This window comes from Pteronotus mesoamericanus, unplaced genomic scaffold (genome assembly GCF_021234165.1).
Source record: "Pteronotus mesoamericanus isolate MK-2021 breed Mesoamerican mustached bat unplaced genomic scaffold, CSHL_Meso_final scaffold_651, whole genome shotgun sequence".
NCBI lineage: Eukaryota > Metazoa > Chordata > Mammalia > Chiroptera > Mormoopidae > Pteronotus > Pteronotus mesoamericanus.
In genome coordinates this window covers 38,574,365-38,592,134 of record NW_026555325.1, presented here as the reverse complement: position 1 = coordinate 38,592,134, position 17,770 = coordinate 38,574,365, and the positions used below count along the sequence as shown (strand labels likewise).

General features: G+C 38.3%; 1 protein-coding gene across 1 annotated transcript in view; it reads left to right on the top strand.

Moving 5' to 3' along the window:
* Nucleotides 1-17,770, top strand: part of CCDC141 (coiled-coil domain containing 141) — a 156,079-nt gene that overhangs the window by 12,738 nt on the left and 125,571 nt on the right. Inside the window, exon 3 of the mRNA XM_054562630.1 lies at nucleotides 16,151-16,342. Coding sequence (XP_054418605.1) covers nucleotides 16,151-16,342 — 192 coding nt within the window. The remainder of the gene's footprint in view (nucleotides 1-16,150; nucleotides 16,343-17,770) is intronic.

The following is a 17,770-nucleotide window of genomic DNA, read 5'->3' as shown; positions in this document are numbered from 1 at the left end:
GGGGAGTAGGGAGACACAAAAGAAATGCGAGACAGCCTTGGCCTCCAGAAATTTATATTGTATAGGGAAAAATGACCCAGGAAGGCCCGTGAAGCAATTGTATAACAGTGAAGTCACAACATCAAGCCCTAGATCAAGAGAGTCCAGCCTTTCGGCATCTCTGGGCCACACTGGAAGAATAATTGTCATCTTGGCCCATACATTAAATACATTGCAAGATGTAATCACAAAAAAAAAAAAAATCTCATAATGATTTAAGTAAATTTACAGTTTTGTGTTGGGCCGCATTCATAGCCATCCTGGGCTGCATGCAGCCCGCAGGCCTCAGGCTGGACTCCCGTGTCCTAGAGGGTTAAGTCCCCAGATGAAAGGCATTGATAGTGAAAGCACTTTATGCAAGTTCAGGGGAAAAGATAAATTGGTTTAGCTGGAGTTGTTTCATGGAAAAGGTGGAATTTAAGGTCAACCTTGAAATATGGGGCTGTGGAATTAAGCAGTGTGAGAAGTTTCTGAGACAAGAAAGAGAGCAAACTCTTCAAGCCAGAAGTAGTTGTCTCTTTACTTTGGCTTCATCCTGTGAACAAATGTTAGTGTAATACTCATGTTTATTTATCCTTGGTTTGGTACAAAAACCTCCCGGTGTTCTTGCTTTCATCAAGCGTCAGGGAATGTATCATTTTCTTTGTTGTTGCTTTTATTATTATTATTATTATTCAAACATAGAGGAGTTCAAGTTCTCCAGTAAAATACAATGGTATCCTTGATAAGCCTCCAGGACTCTGTTTTTTTGGTCACATAAAAGGCCACAGGACACTGGGAGAAAGGTAGTGAAGTCTAAACAAATCCCAGGGTGCAGACAACTCTCTCAAACAACAGCAAGCACCATGAGTAATCTAATCCAGGCACCTGTAGATTATTTCTAATTGTATTATTTATTTCATGTCACTGCAGACATGGAAGAGTCATTTATATGCAAATACCCGAGAATGAAAAATGAAGATGTATTTGTAAAAAATAATGTTTTAGAGCTTTTTGGGTACATTTAAAATTTGTTTTAAAATACCATCATTTATTGGATCTGTACAAAAGAAATCTGTGGTGAACAACTATTGGTTTGCAGTAAATTGAGGAAAAGAAAACTCTGATTCTGTTTACACTTAATTATAAAGGGACTAAGTTGTACTTTTGAAAGGTAAATGTTGTTCTCTCATTTCCACTGTGAATGGATTTTATGGTCCATTAGTAAATGGCTCTGTTTTTAAAAGTGACCCCCTAAAAATACTTATTTTTTTAAATCCAAATCGAGTGATTGAATACAATGTTAGAATTTTCCAAGTTGTTTCCTTAAATTTGTCATTTTCTCTCATTGCTCATGTTCCTGACGTTCCCTAGCCACAGCAGAACCACCTGGTGTGTTATTACCTTGGTGTTAGCACAGGAAGCCTGAATGTTAAAGAGCTGACACGAGAATGAGAATTCCGACTTAGGCGAGGGCTCTGGTCCGGCTGTCAGTGAGCGGCTGTCCCCACTCAGGACACCTGTGACCCTCAGCTTTTCCGCAGCCCCTTAGCCGCAGCTTGAATTCCAGACTGGAAGCCAACCAGAAATCCAGTTCTGTTCCTTGTGCCCCACTTTGAAAGAGGGAAAGCCCACAAACAGGACAGGGTAATGACGCCATCAGACAGGCCTGTGCAGTTGGGTTTCCACAGCCAGAATTAGGTGGTAGAGTGCCTGGTTCTCTTGCATCGGAAGAAGCTATTAAGCTGAAGAACCATTTTGCTTCCATACCGTATGTCTAAACTACAAGTTAAATAAGTATGATTTACACAAGTCACTATAACCTATATGTTGATAGTGAAAGAAAGGCATAAACTGCCTGAAAAAAGGAAATGTGTAATTTCCAAAGTACTCGTTATCTTACATTTTGGTTATTGTTATGGTGCTGATAGTTCCTAACTTTTATGGAAGACCAGGCAGTGTGCTCCGCACCTTACATGCATCATCTCACTTTGGCCTTAGCAAAATATTACGAGGAAAGCCCTCTTCATATGTGCATTTTCTAGATGTAAAAATGAGACTCGGAGTGGTTGCAGAAGTTCACACAGTAAGTGGCAGGGCCTGCTGCTGACGGGACTTGTGGTGACGCTTGGAGGGTACTCTTGCCCTCACATGTCCCTGACCTTCCCACCAGGCCAGTTTCTACACCCAAAATACCACCATTAGGGAGGCATTCTTTCACATTAGCAATAAATGGTCCTTTATTCCAATAGTGGAGTGAGCATCTTTCCATTCTGCTACATTTTACTGATGGGACCTGCTTGGGATTCCTTTGGCCCTAAATGCTTTCTTGTCCTTGATTGACACCTAAGCTGGATGCTTTTGAAAAGTGTAGAATAAGGTCCCTGGTCAGGTAGCTCAGTTGGTTAGAACATCACCGCAACATGCCAAGGTTGCAGGTTCAATCGCTGGTCAGGGCACATATAAGAATCAACTGTGAATGCATAAATAAGTGGAATAGCAAATTGCTGTTTTTCTCTCTCGCTCCCTTCCTCTCCCTCCCTCTAAAAAAAATCAATAAATAAAAATTAAAAAATGTAGAATAAGGAGGTACTAATATGACTGTTTTCATAAACACAAAGCCTTAAGTTAAAATAAATACTTTCTGCTAACAGAGTTAGTATTAGCCAACATGTGGAAAAGGACTTACCGTAAATATGCGGGTTTTCCTCACATTCCTGAAGTCACGCCACACGTTAGCGCGTTCATTCCATCAGCATTTACAGCACCCTCCAGCTGCCATCGGGACACGTTGTAGCCTGTAGAAACACAACAAGCATTGCATCTAACTGGGCTGTACTGCTGAAATGTTTCCATAACATACCAATGCAACAACGAGCTTTAAATAATTATGTAGCTTACATATATACTTTATAGACTGCTTTCATGTATATTGTCTCAGTTTTTCCTTCCATAAGGACCAGTGTGGTAAGGACTCCTCTTTGTAGGTGTAGGAGTCCTTACCTATAAAGGTCTTAATGAGGTTTTTTGTTTGTGTTTACATTTCCATGACTCATTATTTGATAACTAGAAATTTGTACCTTTCGACCCATTCCCCCCGAACCCCACCCCCTCCTCCGGAAACCACGGATTCGTCCTCAGAGAGGTTTGATGGCTTGCTCAGGGCTGGTAACTGGCTGAGCTGACTGAAATTTAGTTTGTCATAATCTTTCCACTGTGCTCTTCCCTGTGGCCCCCTGGCGTGAGCTGAGCACTCAAGCCTCGTCCTATCCAGAAGTAGACACCTGATTCCACAAAAAGTGCTGTCACAGCACAGCCGGCAGTGGGGATGCTTTTGGCCCCAATGGGGACACGAGACCTGAATCTAGTCCTGTGCCAGCATGGAGGATTCTGGTGTGGAGATCCTTGGGTCCTCTCTGATGGCGGCATAGAGTGACCCATGGGAGTACGGTGGCACCCCGGAGGGGATACCACATAACTCACGTACAGCGCTAAGGACAAAACTAGGTAAATATATACTTCTGGATTTTAGCTCAGAAGTCCTTTACATGGTTGAGTGAGAGAACAAAGTATACCCCTCTATTGAAACACACAAATGCTTCCAATGGAACTCTTTGGATTCTAAGAGATAGTGATAATAAAAGTCTTTATTGCTAATGAACACAAAATTACTTTTTCTTCTTTTAGCTTTTTAAATGGTCTTCCTATTCCTGTGGAATAGACTAAGAGCTATATAATGTATTTGAACTATATTGTTTCAACTTTTAAAAATATATATTTTATTATGCTCTTATAGTTGTCCCAATGTTTCCCTCTTTGTCCCCCTCCCCCTGGTACCCCCTTATGGACAACAACCCCCCTGCCTTAGTTCATGCCCATGGGCTGTGCATATAGGTTCTCTGGCTTCTCTGTTTCCTACAGTTTTCCTAACATCTCCCTGTCTATTTTGTACCTACCAATTATGCTTCTTACTCCCTGCACCTTTTCCCCCATTCTCCTCCTTCCCCCTCCCAGCTGATAACCCTTCAAATGATCTCCAAATATATAATTCTGTTCCTGGTCTTGTTGTTTGCTTAGTTTGTTTTTTTTAGATGATTGTTGTGAATTTGTTGTCATTTTAATGCTCATAGTTTTGATCTTCTTTTTCTTAAATAAGTCCCTTTAAATTTTATGTAAAATGGCTTGGTGATGATGAACTCCCTTAGCTTTACTTTGTCTGGGAAACACTTTATCTGTCCTTCCATTCTAAATGATAGCTTTGCTGGATAGAGTAATCCAGGTTGTAGGTCCTTGCTTTTTGTCATTTTGAACACTTTTTGCTTGCAAAGTTTCTTTGGAGAAATCAGCTGACACTCTTATGGGAACTCCTTTGGCAACTATCTGCTTTTCTCTTGCTGCTTTTAAGATTCTCTCTTTATCTTTAAACTTTGGCATTTTAATTATGATGTCTTAGTGTGGTCCTCTTTGGGTCCAACTTGTTTGGGACTCTCTGTGCTTCCTGGACTTGTATGTCTATTTCCTTTGCCAAATTAGGGAAGTTTTCTTTATTTTTTCAAATCAGTTTTCAATTTCTTGCTTTTCCTCTTCTCCTTCCAGCATCCCTATGATTCAAATGTTGGTACATTTGGAGATGTCCTGGAGGGTCCTTATACTATCCTCATTTTTTAAAATTTCTTTTTCTTCTTGCTGAAGAAATGTTGAATGCTTATTTTTCCCTTATGTTCCAAATTGTTGATTTGAATCCCAGCTTCCTCCCCCACATTGATGGTTCCCTGTAGATTTTTCTTTATTTTACGTAGTGTAACCTACATTTCTTCCTTTATTTTGTCGACATACTCAGTGAGTTCTGTGAACATCCTGATCACTAGTGTTTTGAACTCTGCATCTGATAGATTGGTTATCTCCTTTTCATTTAGTTCTTTTTCTAGAGTTTTGTCTGTTCTTTCATTTGGGACATATTTCTTTGCCTCCTCAATTTGACAGCCTCCTTGTGTTTGTTTCTGTTTATTAGTTAGAGCTGCTTTGACTTCCTGTCTCAGTAGCACAGCCTTTTGTAGAAAAGGCACCTATAAATTGTGTGGGGCAATCCACTTCCCCAGTTTGCGGCTCTGTGTGGGATTGAAGGCTGGGGGAGGGGGGCAATGCCACTGCCTGGCTTCTGGAGGTTTGCCAAGCCCTCGCCCCATTTCCAGTCACTTCACCCACTTCCCTTATGCCACTGGAGCTCTTCCAGCTGTTGCTCTGGTGGTGAACCCCAGAGTGGGTGGGTGTGTGTATTTTCCAAGCCTGTGTGGGCCCTTTAAGCTGAGTCTCCTGAAAATTGGCAGTTTCTTCCACTAGATTTTACAGCCAGAAGTTATGGGGATTTATCTTCCCGGCACTGGAACCCTGGGCTGTACATTCTGGCCTGGGGCTGGGATCACTTGCTCCCAAGATATTCCTCTTAATTTTTATCCACCACACCTAAATGTGGGACCATCCATTTTACCACCGCCACCATCACCTCTTCCTGGCACACCTGTCTCCACACCTTTCCACCCTTCTCTGTGATTCTGCCCCATCTACTTGTCTGGATGAATGTGGCTTCTTTAAATTCTTGCTTGTTGGATTTCCATACAGCTCAATTTTCTGATGGTTCTGGGTGTTATTTGTTTTGGGATCTAGTTGTAATTCTTTCTAAGGTTGTGGAGAAGGTGAAGTATGTCTACCCATGCCTCCATCTAGACCAGATGTTTCAACTTTTTAAAGTTAATATTATTAGTTTAAAAATACAACAAAACTTTATATTTTAAAAATTATTTTTGTGTTTTACAGTGTCAAGTTGTATACTTCTAAGCTAACAAGGCTTTTTTTGTTTGTTTGTTTTTACTTAGAACTTACAAAAGCAATGGTTAGAGTAACTGTGTGCCTACAATTACTTGGGTAAATAAAAACCCAAGATCAAGTGGAAAGGTAGGAGATAAAAAAGTGTTTTGGCATGATTTGTATAATTCTCATGATCTGAATCCTAGACTATGGGTATAATTTCATATGTTACCATAAATTATTGCTTATACATGATAAAGCAGTAGATCTACTGTCTTACTTCTCTCATTCGCCAGATATTTATTGACTCTGTTATGTATGCAAGCTTCGATCTAAGCTCTCAGGATTCAACAGTGAACAAAACAGACCGAAGTTATTGCCCTTTTGAAACTTACAATATAGTAGAGGAAGATAGATAATATACATTTAGCATAAAAAGTAAATATGGTACAACGATACAGTCCCTGATGCCCAGGAGTTTTGCAGTATATGCTTATTGTCAGTGTGTTCTAGCCAGTTTAACATAGTTACAAGATTTTACTTTATTTATTTTATTTTTATATATTTTAAATTTTTATAATGCTTTTAGGAATAATTTTAGATTCACAGGAGATTGCAAAATTTGTTCACAAAGGACCTACAGGGTCCTACTTGCCAGGGTCCTGTTGCCAAAGGACCTACTTGCCTTCAATCAGTTTCTTCCAAAGGTTATAACATACACCATTATGACGTAGTATAAAAACCAGGAATTTGATATTAGTACAATGTATGCACATAGTTCTATGTCATTTGTAACATGTATAGATTAATGTAGCCACCTCTGTAGTCAACATACACAGCATTACTTCACCAAAAAGACCTTCCTCTGCTACCCCTTTATGATAAGTACCCCCTCCCCACACAATCCCTAAACCCTGGCAACCACAAATCTATTTTCCATCACTGTAATTTCACCATCCAAGAATGTTATATAAATGGAAGCATACAGTTTTGACTTTTTGAAATTGACTTTTTTTCACTCAGCAGAATGCCTTTGAGATGCATCCAAGCTGCTGTAGTAATAATTCTTTCCTTTTTTGTTGCTAAGTGGCCTTCGATGGAATGAATGTGCCAGTTTGTTTAACCATTCACCCACTGAGGCACCTTTTAGTTGTTCCCACATTTTGGCTATTATAAATAAAGCTTCTGTGAACATTAATGTACAGACTTTTTTGTGGATATACGTTTTTAGTTCTCTGAGGTGAATACAATTTTTGAGTCTTATGGTAGTTGCATGTTTATTTTATAAGAAAGTGCTAGACTGTTTTCCAAAGTGGCTGTACCATTTTACATTTCTACCAGCAATGTTGAAAGAGTCAGTTTTTCTGCTTCCTTACCAGCATTTGGTAGTGTCATTGTTTTTTTTAACTCTTCTGTTGGGTGTGTGCTGCAATACTATTACAATGTATTCTCCTACTAGAGATTGATCTTTTTGCTTTTCATATGAACTGAAAAGAATAGAAAGAAAAAGAAAACATGTAGGAGTATATGAGTATATAAGGGTTCATGCACACTGCTAAAAGATTTTCTATAAGAAATAAATTTTATGTAAACTGGGATTACTGAGACAAAAAAAAATGTGTGGTATTGAGCAATCTAAGGGTATAGTAGTGAGGTCCTAGTATTAATAGGTCTTTAGGATGAATAATTCTCTTTCATCATTAATATTCTGCCTATATGAAGTAAAGGCTCTAGTAGTAATTTTTTAAAAAATTATAAAGTGCTTTGCTTATCAGTAGTGTAAACTGTGAATATATTTTAACGATTCCTGGAGTCTCTATGGAGACCCATCAAGATGACAGAAATATTTGGGAGGTATTGAGTATTAGGATCCAAAGAGACTTTTTTTTTTCTACTAATATTTAGAGAGAACCATGCAGACTTGTAACATTGGCTCGGTGGACACAATTTTATTTTTGAATCACCAAACGATAGTTAACGTTGGCAAAGCACAGTGATCTGAACTTGGGGCTATGGGAGGCTAAAGGAAGAGGGGCATCATCTGGCTTTTGGGAACTTAAAATCTGCTGAAAACTGAAGGTTGTTTTTTAAAATGTGCTCTTAAGGAAATACTATCCAGAAAAAATTTAATGATCCATCTTTTCCAAATATTAATTTTATTTATTTTTTAAAGATTTTATTTTATTTTATTTTACTTATTTCTAGGCAGAGGGGACGGGAGGGAGAGAGGGAGAGAAGCATCAATGTGTGGTTGCCTCTCATACGCCCCCTACTGGGGACCTGGCCCACAATCCAGGCCTGTGCCCTGACCAGGAATCAAACCAGCGACCCTTTGGTTCTCAGGCTGGTGCTCAATCCACCAAGCCACACCAGCCAGAGCCAAATATGAGTTTTAAAGCACTGATGTTACTTTTTTTGCTATTTACCTTTTTCAGTAACTTCATCTCAAATAAACTAAAAAAATAAATATCATATTGTTCTGAAGGAAATATAAAACTGTATAAGAGTTCTTGCTCTTAGCTTATAATCCACCTAATTTAAAGCTTGCTCATTCACGATTATACAGTGAAATGTAACACCCAAATTAGAAAGGTGGAAATAAAGTGAGAAAGGCATCCAGAGGAAGGAGGAATTGCTTTTTTGGCTGGGTTCAATAGAAGGTTTCATGGAGGAGGCGGCACTGGAACTGGACTAGAAGGTTAACAAGTTTTGGATAGGTAGACAAGAAAGTGTAAAGTATTCTGGCCAAAAAGAACAGCAAAACCCAAAATAATCTGTGATGTTATATGGAAGAGACTAACAGAAATAACAGAACTTAACTACTTTCAAAAGTTCCTGAAATTTTCATTCATTGCTTTCAAGTATCCTAAATAGTCTTCAGTTCAGTGGTAACACTAAAATTATTTCCATGAACTCGAGACTCTACCTATATCCCCCAGTCTAGGTTACAGATAGACTCTGCAGTGCCAGGGAAACATATGCACAATATACCACATATATTTGCTCTTTCAGAAAATTGCTATTCAGGGGACCATTTAATGCTCCACTGAAGAGAAAATCCATAATCTTTTTTGTGCTCTGCATGGCAGTTGAGGCGGTGTAACGTCCATAAAATATGCTTATACTTAAAACCAGTGATTTCAAAGCTACACTTAAAAAGACAGAGTGCATTTTTCAAGTATCACAGAATACCGTTGGTTTCCTATTCTTTTGGAACCCAAAGGGAAAGTAGTGCTTTTTAGCATCTCTTCAAATAACCAACTTTATGACATTTTCCAGAGTGTCTTTTCCTCAGATCCAATTCCAAAAGACTTTCCTAAGTTTAATGACTAACCAAGTGGGAAAGGAAAACTTAAATTAATCTGGCCTTGACCAACTCCTGAGGCAAGCTATTTTTTACGGATTGCTCATCTTAGAAGCTCCACATCTCATTGTCAATGTGAAGTCTGCTTATACTGTAAACTGGGCATTCCATTTTGTTCTGTATAACAACTAGGTTAAAAAAAGTTATTACTGCTACTGTCGATTAATCTCAGTGTTTTATTTGGTCACTGTCCTGAGGCTTGTTCAACCTGAGAATAGAGTTTTTAATCTGAAAATGTCTTTTTCCCCCAAAGGACAAGAAACAGATTTTTTTCTTCAGACTTTGAAAATATATTGAACTTTTTTTTTTTTTTTTTTTGCACCTCAGACAAGTGTCCAATTTTTCCCTGTGGTATTTTGTATAAACCAGCTGCCACTTTCTTCAAATGTAAAGATGGCACCAAGGTGAAAGGAGGGCTTTATTATGCTCTAAAGCAAGTGACAGGGATTGAAGGTGTAGAGAAAGGTTTAGAGAAGAATGGAGAGGCGGGAACCCAGGGTGTTTAACTCTTCAGGGATAGAACAAGAGATTACCACCCACCTCACTCAGAAAACATCTTACTCCCAAATTAAGACGTAAGCAGGAAGTGGAGGTTCATTTGTGAGACGGGTTTCTCTATTTTCTAATGGAATGGTATGGCCCCATAACACAGCTAACGCTTTCAAAAGGTCGGGCTAGAGGGTTTTGTTTTCATTTTTACTTTTGTTTTTTTGGTTTTTTTGTTTTGTTTTTGCAGAAGTCTACTGTTATTTAGATACAATTCAAGAAGATAAGATGTAGGGAGAGTTGGACTAATAGGCCACTTGTAGGCACTTAGTTTTATTGTAATTATTTAAAAATTCAAAATATCTGGATAACATTGAAAGTTTGGTAATTACAACTTATAAGTATTTCTGCTCTGTCAAATACTGAAATTCCAAAAGAATAGACCGATACATTTTTAAGCATGTGTTAAGCCAACTGAAACCCCCATTACAAAAAAAAAAATTCGTGAAGCGTGGGTGCTGACATAGGGAATATATTTTATACTCAGGTTTTGCATTGGAGCCAGTTCACCGAAACTCACCGTTTCTAGCACGTTACGCCCTTTAGAAACACAGAGAGTCTCAGCAGTTTATGAAGTCCAGATTAGCCCTTACCTTCCCCCATGATGCCAACCCCTACCTTCCAACCTCAGCTGGAATTCGACCTGTTTTCCACTCGCTAAAAGTTCACGCATACATCCGAAGGTATCCAGATATTAATGTGCCATTCTTCCCAGTCACTGATTCATTCAGCTGGTAATGAAAGCAGGTGCTGATGCGATGTGGGCCATGCAGAGGTGCAAAGGACACAGTCCCTGTACTCAGGGAGCTGATACGAAGGTGGGCCAGTTTTTGGTAACTTCGCATTTTAAAAACTGTCAAACCTACAAAAATCTTTTACCTAGATTTGCTCACTGTAAATATTGTTTTATATTTGATTTTACCCAATATTAAAATATTTATGTGTATCTCATATCAAGGGATGGGTAATTAAACAAGCAAAACCAATATCTTTAGAGGGGCATCCACAGAAAAGTCTATAAAATATAGTTATAAGGAAAAGGACAGTGCAGGAGGGGATCAGGGAATTTTTTTCTAAGATTATTTGCCAGGTACGTAAGGGTGAGTGGTCAGCCCGAGCAATAGGTGACACACACGCCAAGGCCTGAGGCCTGGCCCCGGGCAGAGCACTGAGAGCACGAGTAGTTTTGCAGGGTTGGACCACGGGCCAGGGAGAAGGGGGACGGAGAAGGCTCATGAGAAACACGGGAGCCTTCGTGTTTCAGGGAGGTAGTGACCAGATCATGGAGGGCCAGGTGCCACAGAAAGGAAGTTTCTTTTTACTCTAATGTTTGATGAACAGTCACTGATAAGTATTAGGCAGAGGGTAACCAGATTTGGGCACTCTTATCAGAACTTTAGAGAGAAAATGTCTAAGTTAAAAGAACTATGGTAAAGAAGAAATTGTCAAGACACCCTGATAAGCCTGGAGTTAGAAATACTTTGGAAATTTATTGGCTTTCAAAAGTCATGCATAGACGTCCTATTTTCCATCCCCAGAAGAAAGGATATGTGGAAAGGTGCTTCTAAAACATGGTTATACCTCAGAACCAAGTGAGGAATTTTTTAAGAAACAGACCAGTTATTTTACTTCACGTCTATCGAATCAGAATCCTCTGCAGTGGGACCCAGGAATCTTCATTTTCAGAAATCTCCCCCACATGGCACTGGGGCAGCCAGTTTCCTGCTGGGGATTTGAGAGCACTGAGTTGTAAAAACAGTGAGAATAACAGCTGCAGAGGTTGTTGCAAAAGGGCTCAGAACTGGTCAGTGTCCTGTACATCCCTGACGAACACTATGGGAAAACATTCATCACATCAGCCTGCATTGTTCAAGCTGCCACGTCGTAAGTCTTTTGTGTCTTTAGAAAGTATCACAAAGGCACAAGGAAGGGGCAGCACAAATATCTGAACATTGAATGAGCATTGTTTAACACTGATGTTTGCAGAGGTGATAACTAGCGCTGTGGTTGTGTATTTTTGGCCAAAACACTCTAAAATACCAATTTATTAAAATAAAAAAATATAGATAGCCTAAAGCCCAAGTATTTACGCAGATTTTTCAGCACTTCTGGTAATTTTTTTTTTTTTTAAAAATCAAGACTCAGCCATTTTGATAAAATATCTGCTTTAAGGAAGATAACAATACAGAAGATGTCATCAGTCACCTGCGAACACTGCCACACTGGGACTTTGTGGGCTAACCTAAGAAAATGTATTTCCTGGTAATCCTTCTGAATTGATCATCTTCATTGAGTGACTGTGACAGATAATCCAGGTAATGACATATGGAGATAATAATGGAAGTTCATTCAGACATATATTAAATAATGGAGACAGGAAAAAATCTTTTAAAACTAAACTTGACAGTCATCTATGATGTTTATTTCAAAATGTTTTGAAATAAATGTTATGAAACATTTGGTCTTCTTGATAAAAGAAGAGATGGTATTATAATCATTAGTTGACATTTCATTTTAAAAGCCAAAGCCAAGATTCTTTTTAGGCATTCAAATTTTTCTTAAGTCTTTTATTTCTGAACCTCAACCATCTAAAGTAAAACAGTCTTATTTAGACATTGTGAATAGGGTCAGTCAGAAAGTGGGTGCTGGGGGGAAGAATTGGTATCCAGGGACTGATACTTCACTCTGTTCAAAAACCATGTTCCAGAGTAACATGCATTTTAAAGTAGCTAATGTTTATCAGATGCAGTTGGCTAACCCTCAACTAAAAAAAATGGGTGATTTTTAGGTTGAAATTTGTGTCATGTATTCATTAAGTATGTTTAGTTTGGAGAAGCCATGAAAAAGGTGGACAAAAACTCTGAATGTATTTATTTGTGTAAGTAGGAGAATCCGGCACGGCTGGACCCAGTAATGTTGTCAAAGCCCTGTCTCTGCATGTCTTGGACAAGTGCTATGCATGGCTGGTAGGAAGGTCAATGAGTTACATCAGGCTCATATCTACCAACTTATAACTCTGACAAAAAGTGTTTCCTGAGAGCTCCAGCAGAAAAGACCGTGGAGGAATGGAATTTTCCAGGTTTGGATCATCTTTCATCCCCTAATCAATCACATTTTCATCTTTGCCTCTATCACCATTCCATAACTGGGAAGGGTAACTCTTGTAGGCTAGCCCTATGTCATTGGCTTCCTTTGTCAATGGATAAAGAAGCTGGGTTGGCCCTCCCTGAAGTCAAATGCCATGGTTTTCTCACAGAAGTGGTTCTCAGTAGGGTTGCTATTTGTTGGGACAATTCTTCATCAAACCCCTCTACCACAAATCACACAAACACATTGTGACAACCAAAAATATTCAGCGTGTTTTCAAATACTCCTTTTGGGGCACTTCTGGTAACAAACCGGTGATAGCTGCTGGAGCCATAAATATGAGTAAGACAGAACTTGGGTTTCTGTGTTTCCTTCACTTGACTTGAAATTATTATTATTCGCATGCATGGAGGTTTTGTGCCCTCTAGCCTTCTCCATTAGTTCATTACTTGCATTCTTGTTTCAGGCTTTTCTAAATGGTAATGTTCTGTTCCTTGAGTGGGGGAGGGGAGAAGAAAGAGGTCATCTCCTTGGGGGCTCAGCAGTGGGCGTTAAAATAGAACAGTATTTTTTCCTTGCCAGCAGCATTTGTACAAGCACCCAGTTCAGAAGGGAAGACATGACCAGTAGGGTAACATGGCACATGGGCAACCATAGAGAGCTGTAGAAGACTAGAGAAGAACCAGAAGCCTTCCTAACACTTCCACCAAATCTGAAGATGTATCAGAGGTCTAAGTATTACATGTCAAACACCTACATGGTGGATTTTGTCTTTGGGTTCCGATCATGCTCCGTTTCAGGAATCTCACAGAAATATACTTGGGTTTTTGGATTGGCTGAAAAATATTCCTGCTCTATGAATCCTGCCTCGTTTGCTCTGTTTGAGTCTCTCTCTCCTCCAGTATTTAAGATGGTGTTTGATAGGCCCTGAGGAGCATTGGACTGTATTTTGGCCTCTGATCCCAGTACCCCAAGAGTAATCTAAAATTCCAAGAGAATTTGGAGCAGATAGTTTTTTGCCAATCCTTAAAGCAGAATGTTTACTGGATTTGTAGAAGAAAATCGCCAAGAAAGTGCAAATTGTAACAAATTAAACCCCTAGGGCTCTGCAGTAATGTTCTGGCCTTGTAATTCCAGTGAACAGAACATTTTGCAGTTCACATCAGAGGTCATGGGAGAATCCCAAGGAAATACTGTAAACCAGAATTGTGGTCCTCCAAGCTGCTTGCCCCCAAGACCTTTGTATCACTGATTTATAGTATCACTTCAGTGGGGAAAGAACAGTATTAAGAGGAACTAAGTTTATGTGTTTAACAAGACTAAAAGAATTCTATGTAAAAAAATACTTCCAAAAACAACCCTATTAGCCATAGAAATAGCCAACTCCAAATTTATCTTACCACCTTTGTGTCTAAGAAATATCACTAAAGGCTAAGTGTTCACTAGCTTTGCTTTAAATGAAGTCATTGCCTGTTATTTCTTATTCTCTTTTGCATTTCCAGCATGGAGTTATCAAGTTGCCCTAGTTTCAGTTCTTACTACAGCCTTTGTCAAATGAGTGAGATATCTTAAATTAAAAACTCCTCTGAAACGCCAATTCAAAAGAACCTCTGCACCCCTATGTTCATGGCAATAGCCAAGTGCCGGAAACAGCCTAAGTGCCCATCAATAACTGAGTGGATCAAACAACTGTGGTATATTTACACAGTAGCAGAAAGAAAGAAGGAGCTCCTACCCTTCTCAACAGCATGGATGGAACTGGAGAGCATTATGCTAAGTGACATAGGCCAGGCTGTGAAAGACAAATACCATCTGATCTCACCTATAAGTGGAACCTAATCAACAAAACAAACAAATGAGCAAAATAGAACCAGAGACGTGGAAATAGAGAATAAACTGACAGTGACCGGGGTGGGAAGGGGGATAACGGGGGAAAGAAGGGGAAGGGTCAAGTCAAAGAACATGTATAAAGGACCCACGGACAAAGACAAGGGGGGGATAGAATGTGCAAGGTGGGGAGTGGGTAGGACAGGGGAGAATAATGGGGGGGGGGGAAACGGGGACAACTGTAACTGAACAACAATAAAAAAACCAAGAGGAATAAAAAAACTTAAAAATACTAATACAGATATTAAAGAGTTAAAATATTTAAAAAACTAATATAACCTTTTCTTTCTCCTTTACATACTCTTGGAATAACACCCATTGTAAGTAGAAACTGAGGCCAAGTTATTCCATTTAAATGAGAAAAAGTATAAAATGAAACACATGTACAATACCAAATTAATCAGCACTTAAGATAATCTAAAACTTGGCACGTGGGAAGGAATTGCCTAGGTATTATGCTTTCAAATAGCTATATAAGAAAGGATATGCATTTGGTTTAGCTCTCCCGGCAATTTACACAGTCATTTGGTTTAATCTAAAGACCAAAGAGAACAGAGCTGGCACGTGTTCAGTGGATGTCTCTGAAGACTTCATCGTCATGTCTAACACAATCTGCTGGAGACTTTTTTTGAGTAAACTATGAAATGATCAGGCTCTGGTTTAGATGTTTTGTTGCGTTATGAATTTTATTTTCCTTCTTTATTAAGGACAAGAGAACCTTGAATATATAATGCATAACAAATGATTTTACATTTGTGAATGTTTCTGATATTTTGGAACTTATTCATATTATTTTTAGTTTATTACCTTTTTCAAATTATGCCTTTATTTCTGTACTCACTTCAAGAATGAAACAACCTATGGGATCCTCCTTCTATCCCCAAATCAGGCAATTACATAAGCACATGTTCTCCTTAATTGTCCATATTTTGTATAATCTGTAATGTTGGTTACAGATATTCTCATTTTTACATTGCGAGTACTCTTTTCTAAAAACCTAGCCTTAATACTTACATTAAGGTTCACAAACATATTAACTAACAATTATTTAGAATAAATAGTAAGTTTTACTGAGTTCATTTCTCACAATTTTTTTCTCAGCACACTCTTCTGGATGTGTTCAAATTAACTTTTTTTTTTTTTTTTTTTTTTTTTAGATGTGAGGTTAATACAACATTCTGTACCCCTGGGAATGTAGATGTGCACCTTTGATAAATCTCTAGATTTGAACAATGTGAATAGCTTTAGCCTGGTTTACCGCAGACTCCACTGCTCCGCCCTGCCTGCCTGGTCTGCCTGCATAGCAGTTTGAGTTTATAAATTCTTTTCTAGACCTTCGTCGACCACATGCAGTTTCATATATCCAAGTGTTCAAACTGTGATCCTGAATTCTTACACTGAATGGCACTCTGCCTAATACCTTTTTTTCTTTTCTCGGATTAGGCTTTGGAAGATCAGGTATGGGAACTCCTGCGGGAAGCGGACAAGACAGCCGAAGAGAACAAGGATCAGAGTCGGGTGTATGACGCCATGGCCACTACCCTGGGTGAAGCCTGGGCAGCCCTGGTCTCCATGCTGGAAGGAAGAAGGGAGCTCCTCAGGTTGACCTCTGAATTTTTTGAAAGTGCCTTGGAGGTTTGTATTATAAAACAAAAACAAAAACAAGCAAAAAAAACACAAAAAACTCTTTTCCCTTCTCTATGTCCTAACAAATGAATAATACTCGTGATATGTTTTATTTCTGCAAACAGACATTGTGACTGGTTCAAAAAAACGGCAGAATACCAAAGATTATATATATTACATTTAATTCTTGATTGTCAAAAGATAAAATTTTAATACTTTAAATGTAGGCCTTCAAACCAAACTAAGTACTGTTCACTAAAATTAAATAAAATATTAAAAAAATAGGAACTCTACTTATATGTCATTATGATATATTTCCCTTTGTAGAAATAGTAATATAATTACTAAATCAAACAAGTACCCCTGATTATAGGATTACTAGGAAATGATGGTGTAGAGTGTTCTTATCGACTGAAAGTTGTTGACTAAAAGTTCTGCTTATGCAAAGGGAATTGCAGAATATTCCATAGAATGTTTGAATTGTAAACACAGCATTTTATAAAGTTCTTTTCTAAGGCATATAGTTGAGTTACTGTAGTTTGAATTCATTAAAATGTAAGGGAAGGAAAAAGTTCTGAGCCTAAAAAAATCATTTCCCCCTATGATTTTTCTTAAATTCTGCAATGTTTTGAGGTTCCAAATTTCAAAATATGATACTCAAAGGACATCATCAAAAGAGATGTTATGGCTGGTATAAGACAGTTATTGGAAATTTCACTTTTAACTTCTCTGCGAAGTGCCAGTGCATTCAGTTTGATGTGAAAGGACTGCTTCATTATGGTGAAGTACACGCTTTGAAAAATAGGACATTTCCAAACCGAAAATTTGGGACTTAAATTCAAAATAATGAAGGAAAAAGATTAGTAATAGACCATAATAATTGAGGTAGACAATCTCATGCCTCGTGAACTTGGTTGAAAGTAAAAAAGAGGGGCAAAAGCCTTATTGTAATTTTCATCGTTTGTTTTCCACAATTTGAACATGGAAGTCCAACTCACAATTGATTTTACAGATCATCTTGGAGAAACTATGCACAATTTTCTTTCCTGAATAGAAATATCCAGGTGAAATACACCTACACAGGTCAAATTACAGATACATGTGATTTATTCCATCTTAGTGAGGTAGAGGTGTCAGCTGCCCTTGACATTCCCCTCATTTGAGCACAGCAAATTACCTTTTTTTAAATATTAGACTCAATATTTGTTTTTTACTGTGTAGTAGCGTTAATGCTAGCTGATTTTCTCTTTAAGAAATTACTTCCAGATAATACATTAAATAAAATAAAACTAAGTCAATCTATAATTCAGCCCAGAACTCCAATTCCTAGTGAAGTAACTGTTTCTTTTCTTTTACATTATATATTAGTTTTGTTTATCTACTTTAAAAATACCACCTTTTTATTATTTTATTGTTATTCTATTACAGGTGGCCCAA